The sequence below is a fragment of the Notolepis coatsorum genome (genome assembly GCF_963971535.1).
Source record: "Notolepis coatsorum genome assembly, chromosome: 13".
NCBI lineage: Eukaryota > Metazoa > Chordata > Actinopteri > Aulopiformes > Paralepididae > Notolepis > Notolepis coatsorum.
In genome coordinates this window covers 94,789,795-94,812,211 of record NC_140177.1, presented here as the reverse complement: position 1 = coordinate 94,812,211, position 22,417 = coordinate 94,789,795, and the positions used below count along the sequence as shown (strand labels likewise).

The 22,417-nt window shown below is 41.2% G+C and overlaps 1 protein-coding gene across 1 annotated transcript in view; it reads left to right on the top strand.

Moving 5' to 3' along the window:
* The window catches only part of LOC311239439 (cadherin-18-like), a gene marked incomplete at both ends in the record, with an annotated part of 794,617 nt that overhangs the window by 189,265 nt on the left and 582,935 nt on the right, over positions 1-22,417 (top strand). The window contains 2 exon segments of the mRNA XM_084327744.1: positions 2,708-3,002; positions 11,714-11,833. Of these exon segments, the coding sequence (XP_084183870.1) occupies positions 2,708-3,002; positions 11,714-11,833 (415 nt within the window).

Here is a 22,417-nt window from a genome sequence, read left to right as displayed (position 1 = left end):
GCGGCCAATCAGAGGAACCCGGAAACCGAATTCCGTTGCGGAAGGTATACATGCCACCCGAATATCTTTCTTTAGTGTGTGCATCCTGCCGGTAGGTTACTATGTGTATGATGTGTATGTGTATGGTTTCTACAAATGTTTAGGAATAACTAACTATTTATTGCAAACCATACTGTATGTCAACATAAATTAAGAAATTAACAACTATTTAGATATTAAAATACATTTTACATTTTCTATTTAAGAGCAAAACACAGCCTTTAACACTGCTTTTTGATGAACATGTCAAAATAAATAAAATACATTTCACATTTTCAAAATATATTCAAGAGAAGTCTGCTTCTCCATAGCCTTTTGTCATGTGCCCTATTTGCCCTATTTTGAGGCATGCTGCCAGGCACTCTCCTCTCAGCTCGTTTTGACCTGAAGTAGAAACAAACTTGCATAACCATTTTGAATACAACCATTTTGATTTGGCACAAGAGAACATTTACAGGAAATGTACAAATCATGCTCTCTTGCACGGTTGAAAATCACGTACCCTGCTCATTGCTGAGAAGTCTCGCTCACAGTTCACACTCTCCAGGGATGACCAGGGTCACTGCAGCCAGAAAACTCAAACCAGGGTAGATGTCTGCACTCATTGAAATAACTGGCCTTGTGAATCTCTGCTTGGGTTTTAAACTACCAGGACAGAAAAGTGCATTCAAAATTAATTATGCCCACATTAGCATGGGATCCTGCTTTCCAGAGAAATCACATCCCTGCAACTGTCTGTCTGTCTGTCTTGTTGTGGAATATTTCAAATGAGCCAAACAGTGAAACTGTAGAAATTCAGACGAGTCAATTTGTATATATCAAAATATAGAACAACAAGTTTATTTCTGTGGCCACAGAGTTCAGTTTACAGGCACACAAACGTCTGACCAGAAAGTGAGAAAGAGCTTTGGTCAGACTTACAATATATACATGATTGACATGACGTACATAAGATACCCAGATATGACAAGAAAGGTAAACAAAAATGCCCTAGTGAGAAAATTAAAACAAAGAATGGGTCTATGGACTTTGTTATGTCTTCACACAAATAACTGGAGAGGAAAAGAACCGTGGATGTCTCATATCTCCTAGCCCTTTGGCTGTTGTTTTAAGAAACACTGTCGCCTAGTGTCTTTGAGCTGTAGCTAGTTAACTTATATTAACTAGTCAAGGCTATCGACATAGAATATGTATTTTAACACGGAACTATATGACATGATAATATTTTCCTATCACAGTCTGGAGCTCCTTTTTCTGGATGAGGTGCTGTGCAGCAGCAACAAAGGTGTCAGCTTGACTATCCTCCAGGGATACCATGTTGAGGAACTGGTTCAACACTCGTCCCTATTTGTACAGGAATCTGCAATAAAGTGTTGCTTATTGCCATATTATGATTCCAAGGTATTGGCATATGATTTTCTTTTATTCACCTTTCAACAGCCCCGACATTCATACTTGATATGTACGTCAAGCTGTCAGCTTGCGGAGACATCCATGGTTTCATTCATTTCCAGGCTAATGGATTGAGATGACTTCATATCCTCCAGGAGAGGCTCCTCAATTACTCTTGCCAGGATCTCCAACGTCTCGTCTACGATTCTGTGGGATCAATAATTGTTTCTCTGATCCACCTTTGGACGAAATAATCATGTACATTTCATAATTGCTCCTTTACATAAATAGTTAGCATTTCAATCAGGTTTACTTTCAGTTTGGTCAAATAATCCCACCCCAAAAGCTCAGCCATACTTAATAGTTTTGGGTAGTTGGTGTGCTACTTCATTTTTCTCAAGCCAGTAAAGGCACTTAAATCCTCCAACAACACCTTTGTGCTCAATGTTGGGTTAGAAAGCTTGCACCACCGAGTAGCCTATTCAAAGAGCAAAGGAATACCTTGTTAAATAGGGACAACTAATTTGGTTATAAAGTAGATTGCCAGTGTCTTATTACCTAAGATAAAGACAAATCTGAAAATACAAACCAGATGCAAGTGGCGCCTGCTTTTCCATACTTTGTTGATATGGCACTCGAAATAATCATTGTGGAACACAAGAGCCCCAGCTTCAATTAAAGTCCTTTTTGTAGGCCTTTTTTTTCTCTCCTCACTGTTTGCTTGTGCTGCCTGCACACACATTCCTGAATAAAATAAAGCCATTGATAAATCAAATACTTAAAAGTTTAAAACAAATAGTTGCTTACAGTCCTGATCAGGCATGCCGTGCTGAGGGGTTGGAAGGTTATTCTATCTCTCTCTTTTCAGCCTAGTTTGAATATGATGTAACTTATCAAAGGCAATACTTTAATTCTCTCTCTCTCTCTCTCTCTCTCTCTCTCTCTCTCTCTCTCTCTCTCTCTCTCTCTCTCTCTCTCTCCTAATATTACTAGTCAAACACTACATAATCTCTCTTTCTCTGTCTCTCTCATTCTCTATTCATAATGTTCTCACGCCGTGTCATTCCATTCCTACCGATTTGGCTCAATGCCATGGGTACAGTGCCATTTAATTATTGTATTACCTGTTAACTGATTACAATCGCCTGCTGTTTACCTACTAAGAGGTCGGTGATTATGATGTAATGATATGGATACATAGCCCCCCCTCTCTCTTTCTCTCTCTCTTTTTGATTATATGTGACTTCACTCTCTGCTCTTTTTCTCCTCCCTCCAGCTCCACTCCAACTCTGACAAAGGCGATGGCTCCGTCCGCTACATCCTGTCTGGCGAGGGGGCGGGGTCTATATTCATCATCGACGAGACGTCGGGAGATATCCATGCAGTAAAAAGCCTGGACCGAGAGAGGAAGTCCCAGTATGTTCTTCATGCCCAGGCCATCGACCGGCGGACCAATCGCTCGCTGGAGGCGGAGTCAGAGTTCATCATCAAAGTCCAGGATGTCAACGACAACGCCCCGACATTCCCAAACGGACCCTTCGCAGCCACCGTACCCGAGATGGCAGATGTCGGTACGATGAATTCAAACCCTTACTTATTTTTTTAAAGAATCATTGAAGTTTTCCCTCATTTTCAAAGACATCAAGATTACAGGCAAGTAAAAAGAGGTAAAAACACAAATAAAAACTAATTCTATTAAAAAATCTGTTCAGGCATTAAATAAATAAGATAAAAAATTAGGTCAACATTTAAAACATTCACAGACTGAAACAGGGAGATTTGTGATGTCTATATGTGGGGTATTGATTTTTTGCAAGAGTTGGAGATCATTTCAAGAAGTTGGGCAATAAAACAGCTGACTTTCCCAGCTCAGTCTGCACTCTGGGGACCTTAATCTGACATGGTAGTTTGAGCGTGTCAGATAGGATCCATAGTTCCAATCTAGCAACATTGTGATATAAAGTGGTAATTTCTCTGCAATGGTGATCATTTCTCTGCAACGGTCTTAAAGATAAACAGATACCAATGTTTATTTTGCTTCTCTATCATCAGCAGTAATATATGCAGAATGATAGACCGCGTCTAGAGGTTTCCGAGTGGACGGAGCAGCATCTCCATAATACAGGACAGATTTAAAAACTGCTTCAATGACCCACAATTCTACTAATCATTGGGAAGCTGGTTATGTTGTCAATTAATACATCAATTCAGAAGAAAAATAAATGTATACCCCCACAATGACGACTTATGGCTGAAGTGAGCATGAAGGCAGTTTTATATTAAGAGTATTACGGTCTGCTCAAAGTGGGCAGTGTAACGTGTCTGGCTGTGTGACGTCAACTTGTCAGTATGCAAATAACAGCACCAGGATAGCTTAGCAAAGTAGCTTAACTCATTCAACGCCAGTCACGAGTATAGTCGGGTTAACTCGCCAACCGTTCAGCGCCAATCGTGAGTATAGTCAGGTTTTAATCGTTATTTCTTTTATTAGCTATATCCATTCATTTTCATCCATCCAGCCTGATGTTATCATTGGGAATGGGTCTGAGCTCACAAAAGGGCAAATACCGCCGCCTACGCCTTCCAGCTGGTATTGCACTCCATTAGAAATGGTGTTGTTTCTTTTCTGGGACGATCCGAGCCGTGCGGGCGCGGTTTAAATACTCAGACGAGGCAGGCCTTTACAACGATGGCATGGTACACTAACCCCGCCCGCCCGTTCATGTGTAACGCTCGGTAATGTCGGACGGACCTCCACAAGCAGTATTTGGAATGGCGATCAGATAATTGGATTATTCTTTTTTGCCTTACATCAGTGACAAGGTAAGAGCACTATATATAAAATCTTGCGTTGATCTGATATTTCTTTCTACCCCGATCGACGCTATCTGTGTGTGTGTGTGTGGCTGTGTGTTGTTGGGTGCAGGAGGTGGTGGGGGGAGCCCCTGCGCTACGAGGGCCATTTCATTCTTGCATGAGGAAGGATAATAATGATAATCTAGCGTTGATTTCAGGAAGATTCGATAATCAGGCGAAAAATGACAACGTGTTTAGTGTATTCCATTAAAGGGCTATTATCGCGTCTTTTCCTGGAATTACTCAGAAGCACCCAAACTATATTGATATTCAAAACGGTATAAAACGGAAATGTACCGATGAAAAAACAATCTGTTTCGTGGATGTTGACTGGAAGCAACTCACTGACAATCGACGGGTGTATTAGACCCATAGCTATAATATCGATAATCGATAATGACTTTGTTCCATTGAAGTGTGTTAAAAGCTCTCGTATTATCAATAGCACAGCTATAGATAGCTTCCTTGCTAGCTATGATAGAAATGTTTTGGTGTCCTCTGTTGATGACGTTGATTGTCTGGTTAACAAATTCAACACACACTGCACGGCCATTTTAGATGACGTAGCACCCCTAGCAACACGCAGCGTTCGTCCTGTGAACCCCTCCCCCTGGCTTGACAACAACATCTGTGAGCTCAGGCGTAACTGCCGCAGAGCAGAGAGACGCTGGAAAACCTCTCATTTAGAAGTTCATCGACTATACCTCAAAGAGCTGAGGGCTGAGTTTAATAACTCAGTAAAGTCCGCCAGGGCTACCTATTTCAGTAATTTAATCTCATCCAACAAGCACAATCCAAGAGTATTATTTAAAACCATTAACACACTTGTCAGCCCCCCCCCCCCCCTTACACCAGTGCAGTCAAATGAGGACTGTAACCGCTTTCTTCAATTTTTTGTCACCAAGGTTGCAAACATAATGGCAAACATCACTCCTTCTCTATCCCCCCTTCCCCTCCATCCCACCACTCAAGCATCCCTGAGCGATTTCTCACCTGTCTCTCTGGATGATCTCACCATCTTAGTCACCTCCATGAAGACCTCCTCGAGCCCCCTAGACATCCTTCCTACATCCATGTTTAAGGACGTTTTCTGCTCTGTTGGCCCCAGTCTAGTCACTATCATAAACTCATCCCTAGCCTCTGGTTCTGTCCCAATCTATTTTAAGGAGGCAGTCGTACAGCCACTCCTTAAAAAGCCCAACCTAGACCCCACCATCCATAATAATTTCAGACCCATCTCCAAGCTGCCCTTTGCATCAAAGGTGTTAGAAAAGGTTGTAGCCAACCAGCTCACCACCCACATGTCACAAAATAACATCTGTGACAAATTCCAATCTGGCTTCCGCAAACTCCACTCCACTGAATCTGCCCTTCTCAGAGTATCCAATGATCTCCTGATGTCTGCTGACTCTGGTGAATGCTCTGTTCTGGTCCTGTTCTCTGAGCGCAGCGTTTGACACGGTCAACCACAACATCCTTTTGGACAGGCTCAGGGAGTGGGTGGGCATCTCTGGGAGCGCTCTAAACTGGTTTGCCTCTTATCTGAGGGAGAGAACGTTCTCGGTGGCTGTGGGTCCTTTTAAATCTGACCCCACCCCCCTCTCATGTGGGGTACCACAGGGATCGGTGCTAGGACCACTCCTCTTTGCCATTTATATGCTTCCCCTAGGCCTCCTCATCAATAAATTCACCGGCATTAAATATCACTGCTACGCAGACGACATACAACTACTCTGCTCTTTTAAACCCGACAACTTGGAGAAACTCAGCCTTCTCCAGGAGTGCCTGCTCGGCATTGAGAGCTGGATGGGGAGTAACTTCCTCCAGTTAAATGCAAATAAAACGGAGGTGCTGATCGTAGCAGCTGAAAAGACTGCAGCTAGATTGGCCACTCACTTGGGGTCCCTTAAAGACAACATACGTCCCCACCTGAGAAACCTGGGTGTTGTCTTTGACCAGGCCATGAACCTAGACAAACATGTCAAAACACTCACACGCACTTGCTTCTTTCACCTCAGAAACATTGCAAAACTGCACACCATAATATCTCACTCTGAACTAGAACTATCCATGCATGCTACAAATGGTCCAAAATGCTGCAGCCAGGCTACTCACAAGGTCAAAAAAATCATGTCACATCACTCCCATTTTGGTATCCCTGCACTGGCTCCCGGTACACTATAGAATTCACTTCAAAGTCCTCACTTTCACTTTCAGAGCACTTCACGGTCAGGCCCCTATCTACATCACGGAACTCATCCATCCCTACACCAACACCCGCTCACTCAGATCTGCCGATCAGCACCTCCTGGTGATCCCCAGGTCCAGGCTAAAAACAAGGGGTGATCGAGCCTTCGAGGTGACAGCACCAAGGCTCTGGAACGCTCTCCCCCTGGACCTGCGAACTGCCCCCTCTGAAAACTCTTTTAAAAAACAACTAAAAACACATTTGTTCAGGCAGGCTTTTGATCATGCATAGGTGCCTTTTCTTGTCCTCACTGTTCTATAGTTTTGTTTTAATTAGTGACTCATGATTTTATCCAAATTCTTTTATTATTTTTCAGGTTTCACTGTTTTTAACTGCTGTTTGTTTGTTGTCATTTATTTCTGATTTTGTTTTATTGTGTTTTATATTAAGCTGTAGTGTAAAGCACCCTGTGCATTTGTGCTGTGAAGGGTGCTATATAAATAAAGGTCATTCATTCATTCATTCATTCATTCATTCATTCATTCATTCATTCATTCATTCATTCATTCATTCATTCATTCATTCATTCATTCATAAGATATATTTTAAGCACTCGCAAGTGAACAAAGCGCCCCATTGACTTACAGCGCTGGCGTAATAGCACCCTCTGGCGCATTAAGCGATGGCGCAGAATGAGTTAACAGACGATGTTGCTTTTGGGATTTGGTACAAACCCATTTATTATTTACAAAAAATATATAAAACATATGATGCCATGTCATACGGTATTAAATACAATTACAATATACACAACTACTAGCCACATGGCATGGCCTGCCCCATGCCAATGGCTGTTACCATAGCGACCAATTTAATACAGGTCTCATACAAAATAGATGTTTGGTTCCAAAACAATTCAATTAAGCTTCCACGGATGTCACAGAACATAATTTGAGCTTGTCAAAGTCCTTGCCTACACAGTATGCAACCCGTCTAAACAAAGACTACTCATATTCCAATATTGAAAAAGTATCAACAATGTTATAGGGAATGAAAAGCAAATAATCAGGAACACTAGAGTGTGTCATAGAGAGCTGTTTGAGTTCAGCCAAAGAAAACACTTACCGGTAGTCCCCAGGGTACTTACTCAATAATGAAATGCAAGAAAATACAAGTCCTGAGATTTTGTAGAAGTAGAACACTGGAACACACAGATTTAAAGCAATACACTTTATTGATACATCTGGTCGAAACGTTAAAATGATAATGATAAAACGACAACTAAAATATGTGTGCTCCAGTGTTCTACATCTAAATCTTTGAAGTATCTCCCTGATTTAAGATTGCCCTACTCTGACAGCACCAGACAGGCTTACATTTCCTCTTCATGTGGGTTGGCTGGAGCCCGTGGAACTTCTGCCTTCTGTGGGCTAAAATCCATTTATTTATGTCCCTAGATGAATGAATGAATGAATGAATGAATGAATGAATGAATGAATGAATGAATGAATGAACACTTTATTTAACAGATTGCAGAATGGGTACAATACAGTACGGCTCAATACACACAATTGTTAAGGGGATGCAGACCTGATGTAAACACGTTTGTCTTGTTTACATCAGGGTCCCCCATTTTCAATTCATATCGACATTTATGACATACAGTACACAAGATACATGACAGTTATGGCATAGGGACATACAGGTATTTAGTACTGATACATTTGTGACATAAACGGTATTCAAATATACAGCACTGTTACCCATAGATGATACATTTATCCATGTCTTTTTATTATCATGTCTTCATGTAAATCTCAGCCTGTACATCTCAGCCTGTCTGTAGCTACTGAGGTGGTCAAGATCTATTTGTGACCGGAAGGTCAGTGCATCTGTTGCTAGGGTCACAGGCCCACAGGCCCAAGGACTGATGAGGCGATGATTCTGGCTGACCAGAGGAACTAATATCAGCATTGTCAGGATCTGCAATATGTATAATATCTATGAGTCAATCCATTTATCTATTGTAAGAATGTATAGACAAATATCTACAAATGTGTGTACCATTAAAATGTCATAGGCAAAGGCCTACTGTATGTGTCACCATGACCCCTGCCTGTCCTTCAGAAACTACCAGGAGACAGACTGTAATTCTAGATCCTTGTTAAGTCATTTGTTAAGCCCTGAACCACGCTGCTAATTTGGAAGAGAGCCACCTCATTCACTTAGAACGCCTACCAGAAAAGTATAAATGTCCATGTGATGGAAGGAGCTGGACACACTCCTGCTGTGCCAAAAGCTAAGTAGAACCTGTGTCCACACTCAGCTGTTTGTGTAAATCCTCTGTAATATTGAATATTCACTCTGTAATAAATATTTTATTGCTAAACCCTCTCCTCATCTTTCAAGGTCAATTAAGAGAACGCAACACTTCAAAAGTCCAGCCAGAGTTTGGGTATAATATTATAATTATTACTGAAGCAAAATAAAATGTATCACTGGATATGGTTTAGCGAAAGCTCCAGACCCCAAAATGTCGCAACATTTTGAGATATGCTGCACCACAGAGATGGCAGCATCATGATGAATGAGAGGACCAATGAGCTAAGCCAGGGGTGTCAAACTCAATTACCAAGGGGGCCAAAAAAAAATAAAAAAAAATACAGACCATTTTGTGGGCCGGACACGTAATAATACCTAAAAAACTGTGCATTTTCCAATCCTGAGGTCACTATAGTATAATTGGTCATTTTGTTGATCTATTCAATTTGTGCATATCAGGTCAATATGTTATTATAAATGCACTTCTGTTCATTCTGTTACTTTAAAATATGGGTAAGGAGGCATCATGTATGGATATTGGCTTATTCTTATTTTTTTATTTTACAAATTTGAATTACATATACATGTATTAGGTTTCAACTAATTATTCACCCACACAAGTTTGTAAGATTGGCAATTATTGACTAAACACTCACCTCTGCTTTCACCAACCAATTATGTCCATGGCTTTAGGTATGTAGGTATGTGAAATTAATTAAAATAATGATATAATTTGCAAGCTAATAATACATATTAGGTTTCAATTAGCAATTCACCCACACGAGTTTGTAAAACGAGCACTTCTACGTTAAAGTGGTCCTGGATTTGGAGAACAAAGTGCCACACAAAACATATCTCTCACCTCAGCACCTTTCTACCACTGCTTTCACTTATCTTGTACAAAACCAATAATTTCCACGGTTTTGATTTTGGAGTAGGCATGATGAATTAGCAATAATTAACTTGATAAAGTAAAATTCGTGCAACCGAATAATACCAGGGCTTGAATAATGCATTCAATTTTTATTTTATTTGAAGGCGCTTTTCAAAGTACCCAAGGTCACCGTACAGGATTAAAAACAAATACAATTACACACAGTAAAAACACAATATTACAAAGTTACACATAGGGGAGCAGTTATAATAAACTTAAAATTAAAGTGAATGCCAGAATTAACAAATGTGTTTTGAGACGGGAAACAAAGGTGGGGAGGATGTCTATTGCGCGGATGTCTTGTGGTATGGGAAAACAGATGACTGACTGAGCTTTTTAGTTTCCAGTCTAAATACTGGGTCCTCCAATGGCCCATGAAAGCAGGGTTAGGCTATTCACTAAAAACACGATGCAGGTGCAGATAACACTTGAGAAAAAACATTTGTATTGCCGTGCACTGAGACGGAGGTGCGTTTGATTTGTATCACAGGCCAGTTGAATTGTGTCCAGGAGAGGCAGCGGGCCAAAATGTATTGATACTGTAAGTGAATGAATTTGGCCTGCGGGCCTTGAGTTCGACTGTGATGTGACTGATCCTTGATGCAGGCTAGCGGCTAATGAAGCCTGGCTCTTTTACAAGTAGAGAGACAGCAAAGGGACAAAACAAATGCTGTCATTTTAGTGTGTTGTTTTAGTGTGTCGACATGTTACAGCAGCTGTCTATTGGAATAGTCTGCCCAGTGAACTGAAAACCATAGACAGTGCCGTTAGATTCAAGTCCAGCCTGAAGACATGGCTCAAAAGGGACTATACCTAGACACTTAGCTTAAGGCACCCTTGCATGTTGTATGAGTCTGTATGTATATAAATGTTAAATGGTATATGTGATGTGTTGTGATGTCACGTTTTGTATGATGCATGTTTTAAGCATCACATTCCCCCACCCCCTACAAGGACCACAATGGAAATAAGCTCTGAGCTTTTTTGTGTTTCATCCTTGGCAGTATATCCCGACTCAGCCGACTGTGCTCTTCTGTCACATGTTTATTTTTTATATTGTCAAATAAAGTCATTCAATCATTCATTCATTACAATTCAAGTTATTGTAATCGAATGGCAGGTGATTATCATTAAAAAACTACCGTGTCCACGTGAGCTGCAGCACTGCGCCATATTGTATGGCAAAAAACTCATGAGAATACTATGAATTGTAGGGAAATCAATGTGGGCAATACAATATGTGTTTGAGTGAACAGTATATTGCTGTGGAATAAAAGCTATCATCTCTATTTTTCAGATTACTATAATGCTGTTTTATGTACTGTCCGTTAATACTACACTACCTTAGGGATGTAGTGGAGTGTAAACCCACCTAAACTCAGGTTACCAACCTTTTTATTTGTTAAATAGTTTACCCACCATTTTAAGCTGATATAAATATTTATGTAAAATGTATATTTATTTATGTATGTATATAAATCATATGCAAGTATGGAAATAGTCTTGTGAGGAATTATACTATTCTGGGGGAAATCAATTGTAGTGATACATGCATGTGTTACTTGTACATATATTAAGAACATTAATGTTGGAAATGCTAAATGTGTTCTTCCTGAAGAGACAGTATTGCCATGTAGTGTCATTTAGTACCCTGTACTACTGTACCATTTAGTACCCTCTACTACCATCTATGACCCTGTAGTACCACTGTATATTTTGTATTATATTCTCACCCATTAATTTGCTATTAAAATACATGATGTTCTGTAGGGCTAGATATATTGTTTACAATGATTTGCATATATCAACTGTGAATGGGTCTGACATCGAAGGATTTACAGAATACAAATATCTTGGCATCTGGCTTGATGAGAACTGTACATTTAAGTGCCATATAGACAATCTTCCGGTCAGTCGATAGGAACAACCCTCTTTTTTTTCAATAGTGCACATCTCTCAGTCCCGTTCCCTCTTCCCTGCAGGGGTGTCAGTGTTCCAGGTCACAGCATTGGATGCAGATGACCCCACATACGGGAACAGTGCCAAGATCGTCTACAGCATCCTGGAAGGACAGCCCTATTTTTCCATCGATCCCAAGACGGGTAAGAAGTTACCTCATTGAGCGGTTCAGTTGTCCCAATTTATAACGTCCATACGGAAATAGATACACGGCGTGGCACGCTGGTATAGTCAAACCTCATGGTTAGCACCGCTGCTGGTTAGCACCGCTGCTGGTTAGCACCGCTGCTGGTTAGCACCGCTGCTGGTTAGCACTGCGGCCTCACAGCAAGAAGGCCCTGGGATCAAACCTCATGGTTAGCACTGCGGCTGGTTAGCAGTGTGGCCTCAAAGCAAAAAGGTCCTGGGGTCAAACCTCATGGTTAACACTGCTGCCTCAAAACAAGAAGGCCCTGGGGTCAAACCTGATGGGGGATCTTTCCGTGCAGAGCTTTCGTGTTCTCCCCCTGTGTTTGCATGCATTTCCTCCGAGACCAAAAGACATGCATGCTAGGTAGGTACATACTCCTGCTGTTGCCCTTGACAACTGGAGTTGGTCCCCATGTGACTGCGGCTGCCCACTGCTCCAAATTGGTTAGGATGGTTCAAACGAAGCAGAGGAATAATTTCCCCATGGGAACAAGTGCAACTTAACTTACCACGTTGCATGTAATAATAATATAATAATACACTTTATTTGTATAGCACTTTTCATACAGAAATTGCAGTTCAAAGTGCTTCACAGCAGTAAAAAAAGAAAAGAAAAGAAAGGCATAAGATGAGCATAGTGCAGTGCAGACATAATAAAAGTGCAGACATAAAACATAATTGGTTACAGACATACAGTGAACATAATTTTTTTTAATGTAGCAGCAAAGTAAGGCAAATCAGTTGTGTGTGTTATTGGAGATAATAAGTGCTGAATTGAAAGTTCCTTTGTAAACTGCTGAATAATTTTAAATTTAATTTAAATTTAAGTCATTGTAAAATCAATTGATAAAAATGTCAGGTAAGTGTTGTTGTTTCTTTCTGTACAAAACTGCCGTTTGCGACAATAAAAAATAGCTAAATCTCCATTCAGTTTGACTATCCCCCCATCCACGAGACCTGCTGAATTAGGACAATGAAATAGGACAATTAACAAGACACACGATGGTGGTTTTTCAATATTTTTTGCCTGCCCTGATTCACACATTCACACCTGCCCAATATAACCTCTGCTGTTGGCCACAGAGCAGCTCCACTGAGGCAGGTGGGTGTTAAGAGCCTTGCTCCAGGGTGACCTTGATGGTTGTTGTTGTCGTCAGGGTAATGTGTGGAAGAATGTCTATATTTTCACCTCCCCTGCCCTGATTTGTCAAACCAGTCTGGAGATTTGAATCGGTGACTTTTGATTACCAAGCTATGGCTTCTATAAAACAATTAAAATAACAGAATGAAACACCTACAAATGTTGGCTTTTACGTGACACCAGTGATAACGTACATTTACGTAGGCTACATCATATTTCTTCGCTGTAGGGTAACATAAATGATGTGTAAGCCTGTAGGAAATACAGCGGTAGCCTTTGTAAAAGTCCCTTTTCATGATACGTTTCCTATATGCTTTACAATTGCACCTCCTGTTGTTAGCCTGTCTTTTATCAAATGTTGTACAATGTACAACTGCATGCCTCTGTTGTCAGACAAAAGCCTTCGATCTCCAATCTTGGTAGTTGCCATGTTTTTTAGTTGTTCTTACCTTGAAATTCAAATATTCAAAACACAAGGTACAACTTCAATAATACAGTAGGTGTCCAACTTTTTTTAATTTGGGTGTCAAATGTTTTCTCAATTGACCATATTCACACGGTGGCCATTGTGCTCTCATGTCATGCTCAGGTTGGGATTTCTTTATGTCCTGTTCAGGTGGTCGCACCTGAATACGGTCAATTCCGGCGTGTAAATCCGTAGCTAACATTGTATTGCACTATCTCAAGACTTTAGCATGTCTATTTTATCATGCCTATTTTATGTCTATTTTATTACCTGTTTATTATGTCTATTTTATTATTTAGTATTATTGCACAATCAAAGCGGGCATGTCCACCCGCATTTCACTGTATGCCCTGGTATGTATGTGACAAATAAACCTCTTGAATCATGAATCTAATACAGGTCACGTCACGTCTTTATTTTGTCTTCCAATGGCTAAAAGGGACCAAAGTGTGTATTTTCTAAAAATGTCTTCACAGGATATTGAGCGGTAGTGCAGTAGTACACTGTACAACAAGTACTTCTACGATAGCTTCACCTATAGACGTGTTCGCTGTTTACAAACATACCGTGTTCGAGCCAATCAGCAATACCAACTGAGTGATGTGACTAATAAGTTACCCCGGACCTATGTGAGCTGCTGCACCAAAATAAGTAAAACAGGGCTCTATGGAGAAACCATGACACTCCCCTGACTAAAAGTAGCAGCTGGATGTCATTTTGCCAAATCAGCATGGCTGTGAGTGTGAGTCTTTCACCTTTTACATATCTAGCTTTGGCATGGATTGATTGTTTCTATCGCTAGCATGGCTAACAAATGCAAATATATTGTAGTCTGCAGTGTTAATTTCGTCAGCAATTTTTTATTTTAGTCTTAGTCTTAGTCATGTGTCAAATGCTCTTTTTCGTTTTCATCATATTTAGTCACCTTAATACATTTTTTGTTTAGTCAGTTTTAATCAACTACAGGTCTGAGCATTTTAGTCTTTGTTTAGTCTCAATTTAGTATTTTTTGTTTAGTCTCTCCACTCAGTTACAGCCTCATAAATTGGCGTGAGCTTTTTCTAAACAAAAACAAGCTCATGTTAGTGCTAGCTGGTTCGACTTATGTAAGCTATTTAATGTGTTCTATGTTATTATTGATGCTGACATCATTAAGTGGAGTTGCAGGGCGCCTGTGACAGGTCCGTTGTTGTGAAGTGAAGAGGAATGTTGATGATCAATTCTCCCGTGATTTTATTTTACTATAGTTTGAAAGTATAGGCGGACTATTCCTCGGTTACATTAATTGCAGCAGTGGGATTGTTTCCTGCATTAGTGTCTAGCGTGAGAAGTAAAGGGAATGCGAGAATGAATTAGAGATTTGACAGCTAGCTAGTTGCCCCACCATTGTTCCATTAAAACCCATGCCATGTGCAGTTACTGCTATCTAGAATGCTGGCTAAGAACAAAATGTAATACACTGTAATGCTGCGAGTGAGGAAATGAATCAAAGTGCTTTTGCTGCACACAGGAAAGGGAAATGCACTAATAATAATATGAATTATTCTAAAAGTTATAATTATTTTGTCTCGTCTTAAAATTAAGAGAGATTTCGGCAAGATTTTATTTTGTAAACTACATTTTGTGTCGTCGTTTGTAGTCAACGACATTGCATTAATTATTTAGTCACGTTAGTGTCACATGATCTACATTAACGTGATGTCTTGTCTCATTGTCGAAACGGGGTAAAAGCTTCGTTGACGACCATATTTAGTTCATCATTTTCGTTGACTAAATTAACACTGGTAGTCTGCCCCGTTGTTCTGACCAGGATTACGTTCCTTTCTGCCTCGGGTCTGCACGCGCAGACAGTGAACATAATGACATCGTTGGCGAACAGGTCTATATAATTTCACTATCCCCCTCCCAGCTTGGGCCTCTCCCCAGGTGGTGCGCCACCTTTCCCGCGCCACTCGCTGTACCCCCGCCGGCAGGATCAGCCAATTAAAGCGCAGCGGGCTAGCACGGCTGACACGGATCAGCAGGTTGCTGCTTTCTGTGGCGTCCACTGTTGCTCAACATGCGATGCCGCGAAACATTAACATACCTTGAGGAACTGAATGATCGCTGTTATGTAGGAGTAGGACATCTTCATTAGTCAATGAAATGTGCTTCTCTGGAGAATGCAACTCTCAGAAAACGCAATATGAAAAGATCATTCTACCAGTAGTTTTTTTCTCTTTATTTGTGGGGGGGGGTTCTAGGTTTAGAGGAGTCAGAAGTAGGGTGCACATCACCGGAACAATGTGAGCTTCAGATATCTGATTTACCACAGGAGGCAATGTTCTGACTACACAGTAGAAGTGTGAACCCCATTATCAGTCCTTTCAGACAATATTGTCCTCTCACATGGGAGGGAGGGGGGGGCAGGAAGTCACAGTGCACACTTATCAGGAAATCAATCCCAAGGTCAACTTCCATCAACTTCTTTTGTTCCCTTGAGTGACTTTGAACTGTGAGGGGTTGTCATCTTGTGTTTAGTCTGTCAAGAGAGCCAGGTGGTATACCATTAGCTTGTCTGAAGCATTTGGAATATGGGCCGATACACAAACAAGAAACGTGGCAATGACACAGCATACCCATTGATTACCATAAATAAAGAATGTCTTTCTTTCTCTTTTTTTCCTACCAAACTGTAAATATAAATAAGAGTATTTTTGTAATATTCAATTGAAGTCGTTTGAATAAGGACAGCTGTGGCCCGTCTAACAGTTGTTGCTGTGTTGATTGGATCGACAGAGATAATACAAAGGACCATAAAAGAAGCTCCGTGTGAAAGAATAAAGGCTGTTGTTCTTGTGTTGAGAAAATAATATATATATATATATATATATATATATATATATATATATATATATATATATATATATATATATATATATGTTCTTAACACAGAGTTCCACAAGGCTTTTCCTCTCTTGTGTCATCACATTCACAATGACAGCATGCCATGAGACATATAGCAATAAAGACGAGGAGAGATGAGAGGATGACAGAGAATTCGAAAAATGTATGCGAGATAGAGGAAGAGAGGAGGTACAGATATAGAGAAAGAAAGAGAGGGAAACACAGATGGAGAGAGAGAGAGAGAGAGAGAGAGAGAGAGAGAGAGAGAGAGAGAGAGAGAGAGAGAGAGAGAGAGAGAGAGAATGTTCTAGACCAAATATATGGTTGGATGTTACCGATTGATTCTTTGTGTGGCTGGACACTGCTATTTTTGTCCCGATCAATTAGGAATTGATTAAGATTCTGTGTACATGGTGGGGTATGATAGATGCAAGAGCCACCTCCCACAACAATAAATCCCACAAAGCTTAGCGGCAGTCACTAGTGTTTCTCCATGAAGAAAGTCTGAACAATATTGACTTCAGAGAAAGAAAAACAATTGATTATATATCCCCATGGGAGGGGCTTATAATAATACCTGCATTAAAAGACATTGATTATCCATAGCTGCTCTCATACATATCTGCAGAAAGCTGATTTGTTGCTCAAAACCACCACGCCAAGTAATGATAAAGTCACTGCCATATTAACCAACACGTCTTTGTTTGTTTGCATGTATTCTATGTATCTGTTTATCTATCTATCTTTTTATTTAATTTATCCTTTATTAATTAACCAGGGTAATCACATAGAGATGTCCATCTATTTTTCCTTTGGGCCCTGGTCAAGAAGGCAGCATACAGATAGTTTTGCATATAGAAGAAAAAAAAGAAAAAATAACAAGATAGTAAAAGCACACGCATATTAAAAAGTAGAGAACATTTCAATGAAAAAAAGACAATTAAAAACACGAGCACTCCATGGCAAGCAGGTGTCCAATTTCCTTTTTAAAATTCAGTTATGATAGTGATGATTTTTACATATTTTTAGATATATCTATGTCTATACTGTCTGTCTATCTATCTATCTATCTATCTATCTATCTATCTATCTATCTATCTATCTATCTATCTATCTATCTATCTATCTATCTATCTATCTATCTATCTATCTATCTATCTATCTATCTATCTATCTATCTATCTATCTATCTATCTATCTATCTATCGTATAGCGTTCAAATCGCTTCATCCATCTCGGCCAGTCATTACGTTTACGTTGTGTAAACCTTGTGTAACCCAGGTTTCAGATTCATACCTATTTAAGTTATAAGAACGTAAATAGTTAATGCCATTGAATAAGAACATAAATAGTTAAAGCTATTATGTAGGAACATATGTAGTATCATTGGGTACCAAGTCCCTTTGAATTACAGCATTGCCCTTTAATAATTGCGTCATGACGTGAGTGAGGTAGACATCACGACAGCCACGTTTTGCTTTACGTCGCGAGTCTTGCGCTGCGCAGATGCAGACACTCATTCCACGGAGACCGACATGCAGCTGAACGTTGCTGCTGCCGAAATATGAGATAACAAGATAAAACCAGTTATCAAACAGTTATAAAAGATCCCCCAGTTGCAAAACCGAAGAAGCGTTGCAGTAAAGTAACTGTAGCCTGCGGTTTTGGTGAGTTAAATCAATATTGTGTGATATTCAATTGTCAAGTGTGCAGAATGGTTAGCTTCATGCTACATGCTAATAACGTTAAACGTAGTTTCATTCTGAGTCATACACGAACTGCCCCAAGCTCAATTTGGTTAAAGGAACCATTTCAGAAGTACTTATAATTGTATTGATATGCTGTACGTTAAGAACAAGGTCTATATACATTTTGACTGTTTTGAGAGTTTTATATGAACGTGGGGAATGCACTTTAGCCTAAATTAGCATGTGACATATGATCCCACATGCAGTGATAAGATAGCCTGCTTTAGCTTAGCATAGCTAAAAGTAGCCTGGTTGATTATTCATTCTGAAAGCAATGAAAAGATGATGATTTGATAAAGATGGTAAATACCTTTTGTTTTCTGAATGCCTGCTTGCAAGCAGGCCAGGTTTTTCTAGCACTCCGTTCCACCCTGGGAGCAGTTCCAGTAGTCCATCCATCACCACGTGTGCCCACGAGGGGAAGAGGCGGTGTGCTGGATGATACAAGATGGCGAGCCAACCCATTGAACCTCTGATATAGCTCAAGGCTAATGCCAGCCTGATTCGAATACCACTGTTGCCAACTCCTGTTACCGCAACAGTCCGGTAGGATTGAACTGATTGAACTTGAATCATAAGAACTTCCACGGATTGAACTGACCTATATCCTTTTCTGATACACGAACTGATTGAACGAGAACACAAGGACATTCCAAGGGCTTCAACCCCGTTCACCTTTTGTTACTTTGATATTGTATTTTTGTATTTGATTTGATTTAATTTGATATATGGGTATTGATATGTTCCTATATGAAGGGAGACTTAAATGGTAATTACACCCAGTAAGCTACTTGAACCATTGATATTCTCCTACAAGAAGGGAGACTTAAAGGGTAATTACACCCAGTAAGCTACTTGATCTACTTATGTTCTCTTGTAAAGAGGACAAGTTAAAGGGTCAATGTACCCAATAAGATACTTGAATCCCATTGATGACATTGATTATAGTTGAATCACTGATGGTTCTCCTGTAAAGAAAGAAGGTTTAAAGGGTAATTTCACCTAATGAGGTATTTGCATTCCCATAACCTAGAATATTCCATTTGGTACTTTTGTTGTGTTACACCTTCAAAGGAAGAGTTTAAAGGAGCATTTCACCTAGTAAGGTATTTGCGTTCCCTGCACATTTAAAGGTTTAGATTAATATGTTTAAACACTTACCCATTGAAATGATAAACTGAAATAGAGTTTACTGGTGATAAAAGGATACATCCAATATCCAATCTTGAATCTTGAATCTAGCTTTTAGCTAGAGATAACCTCAGAGACGTCTAAACCAGAAATAACCTAAAAGGGATACTTCCACTACTACCTTGCACTATACGTCTGTATGTATTATGTATGTCTAGCTAGTGCGCATTAGAAATAAACCGGTTATTGTTATAACTCTGTCTCTGGTCCACTATTCTTATATTGTGTATATTACTCCTCTCCTCGTTTCGTACCTAGAACTGTGCCCGTGGCGAACAGCTGTTACAAGTAGGTGACACAAGTGCTACACTTGTACCTTTAGTTCACATATAATAAGAGACGGAGAGCGTGATGTGATCACGTTGACTCTTTACTGGTAGGTAAGTCAGGAAGTACCTTGCAACATACAAACATGTCCATGTAGCAACACGAGGCAAACCCTTACAGGACATCTTCCCCTTTTAGTAAGAAACATCTCCCAGTCCCTTAATAACAAAACATAATTTTTTCAAGTATTACACCACAATAGGCATCCAATATTTGCATAACATTTTCAAACAATAAATCTCAACAAGACTCTTGTCTTGCATCTCTTACTGAGATTATGAACACATGCAAATCACATCATCTTTCCTCTCTCTTTTTTTTTTCTTCTCATGAACAGTCAATCACCCCCCCCCCATTTTGGCCACACTGCAGCGTAGGTAAGGGACGGGCTCCGTGACGCAGATTGTAGCGACGTTGTTGATCCTCTTTTGCCTGCATCTCCGACTTCCTGAAGTCTCTGATGTTTGGCCAGCGAGGGAGTAGAGTCTTTGGGAGTTGTGGTATGTTGGAGCGAATCTGTCTCCCCATGAGGAGCTGTGCAGGGGAATAACCGCTCTCCAGGGGCATGGCGCGGTATGCCAACAGCGCCTTTGCCTTGTCGCCTCCTCCTTTCCACAGCCCCTTCACTGTAGCCACGGCCCGCTCAGCCTCTCCGTTTGCCTGCGGATACCGTCGACTGCTAGTCACATGGGTGAAACCATACTCACCAGCAAAGCTCTGGAAGGGTAACCCACTGTATTGATGTCCAGCGTGCAGGTCATTAAGCACCTCCTGTCTGATGCATTGGGGAATCACGATCCTCTGACCACGCAGCAGTAGCTCACCAGCCAGTGTGAGGTTCTCTCTTTCTGGCCAGTATGTCCCCAACTCCGGTGGGAGGTCATGCTTCTCAGGCCAACCTGTCTTACAGTATCTGATGAGCTTTGCACAGACAGGGTCAACACCCTGTTTCTCCTGTATGCTCCTCAGCCTAGCTTCCGTGGCTGGGAGGCTTTGCACAACTGCATCCACGAACACTTTGACTTCTGTTTCCCTGTCCATTTCTTCTTGTGTGAACGTGTGCTTGACAGGAGCTCTCAGACAGACAATGTGTCTGCTGTTATCAAGCACTTACCGGGCACATGTACAATATCGTATGTGAATCTCATCAGTCTCAGCCGAAACCTCAGAACTCTGGGTGGGAGCTCATCTAGTGCTTTGTTACTCAGCAATGGCACTAGTGGCTTATGATCAGTTTCCAGCCTGAATCTGACTCCCAGAAGGTAGGATGACAACCGCTCACATGCCCATGTGGCTGCCAACGCCTCCTTTTCTATCTGGGCATAATTCTTCTCTGGCCTTGACAGGCTCCTAGAGATGAACACGACCGGCTTCCATATCCCATCTGTCTGTTGTTGCGTCAGAACGCCTCCGATACCGTAGGACGAGGCATCGGCCGATACGCACGTCTCTGCTGTAGGTGAGTACGGGGTTAACACCCGCAGGGAAATTAACTCTGCTTTCAGTCTCTGAAAAGCTTCTTTTTGTGGGGCCTCCCAGACCCATTAATTCTTCCCGCACAACAGGTCTTTGATTGGGCGAGTGTACGAGGCCAGATGAGGTAAGAACTTGCCTATATATTGGGCCATCCCCATCAGTCATTTCACTCCTTCGACGTCGGTAGGCTCAGGTATCTCCAAGATTGCTCTGACCTTAGCTGGATCCGGGGCCACCCCGTCTGCTGTGATGCGGTGACCCAGGAACATTATGCCGTTTTTTGCAAACTCACATATTTCACTGTTCAGTGTCAGGCCTTCTGCCTGCAGTGTCTTTAGGACCCTGTGCAATCTCTCATTATGCTCCTGTATGTCCTTTCCGTACACCAGTATGTCATCAGCATGACACTGGACACCTGTGCAGCCTTCTATCATCTGTGACATACGGCGTTGAAAATGCTCTGGGGCCGATGAAATCCAAAACGGGAGGCGATTGAATGCATACCGCCCGAACGGGGTGATGAAGGTTGTGAGTAGCTTGCTTTCCTCTGACAGCGGGATTTGCCAGAAGCCAGCAGTAGCATCCAACTTTGTGAATATCTTCGCCCCTTCAAGCATGGCAAGTGTCTCATCCACCGCTGGGAGGATGAGTCTCTCTCTTCTGACATATTTGTTCAAAGGTGTCATATCTACACACAGCCGTATTTTTTCTTTCGGCTTGGGAACCACGACTATGCCTGCACACCACGGTGTGGGTCGTGTCACTTTGGAAATCACCCCCATCTTCTCCATGCGCTCCAGTTCTGCTCTCACTGTCTCTCGCAGGGGCAAGGGCACACAACGTGGAGTTGACAGGGCGTATGGGACAGCATTGGGCTCTAGCTCAATTTTGTAGGGCTCCTTTAGCTTCCCTAAGCCTGAGAATACTTTGGGGTATTGAACCTTGACATCCTCTTGCTGGGCTGCGACTGTGTGCAGCCGCTTTATGAGTCCAAGCGCCTCTATTGTGGGAAGGCCTAGGAGGGGCCGGGTTAGTAGATTATTTGTGCTTTCTAATGGTTAGCTCACCACTGAAGCAGCCTTTTGTATTTAACTTGTATTTTCCTGGTCCATACAGTACTTTTTGTGGTGGCTGTAGATTTCCATGTTTTTCAACTGAGTGCATGCTGCTCGGCACCACTGTGACCTGGGCCCCTGTATCCAGCTTGAATATGGCCTCTTGTCCATTCAGCTCTAACAGTTCCAGCCATTCATCTTCAGGTTCCTCTAGGTTTACTACGTTCAGGAACGCAAAGTCCTCCTCT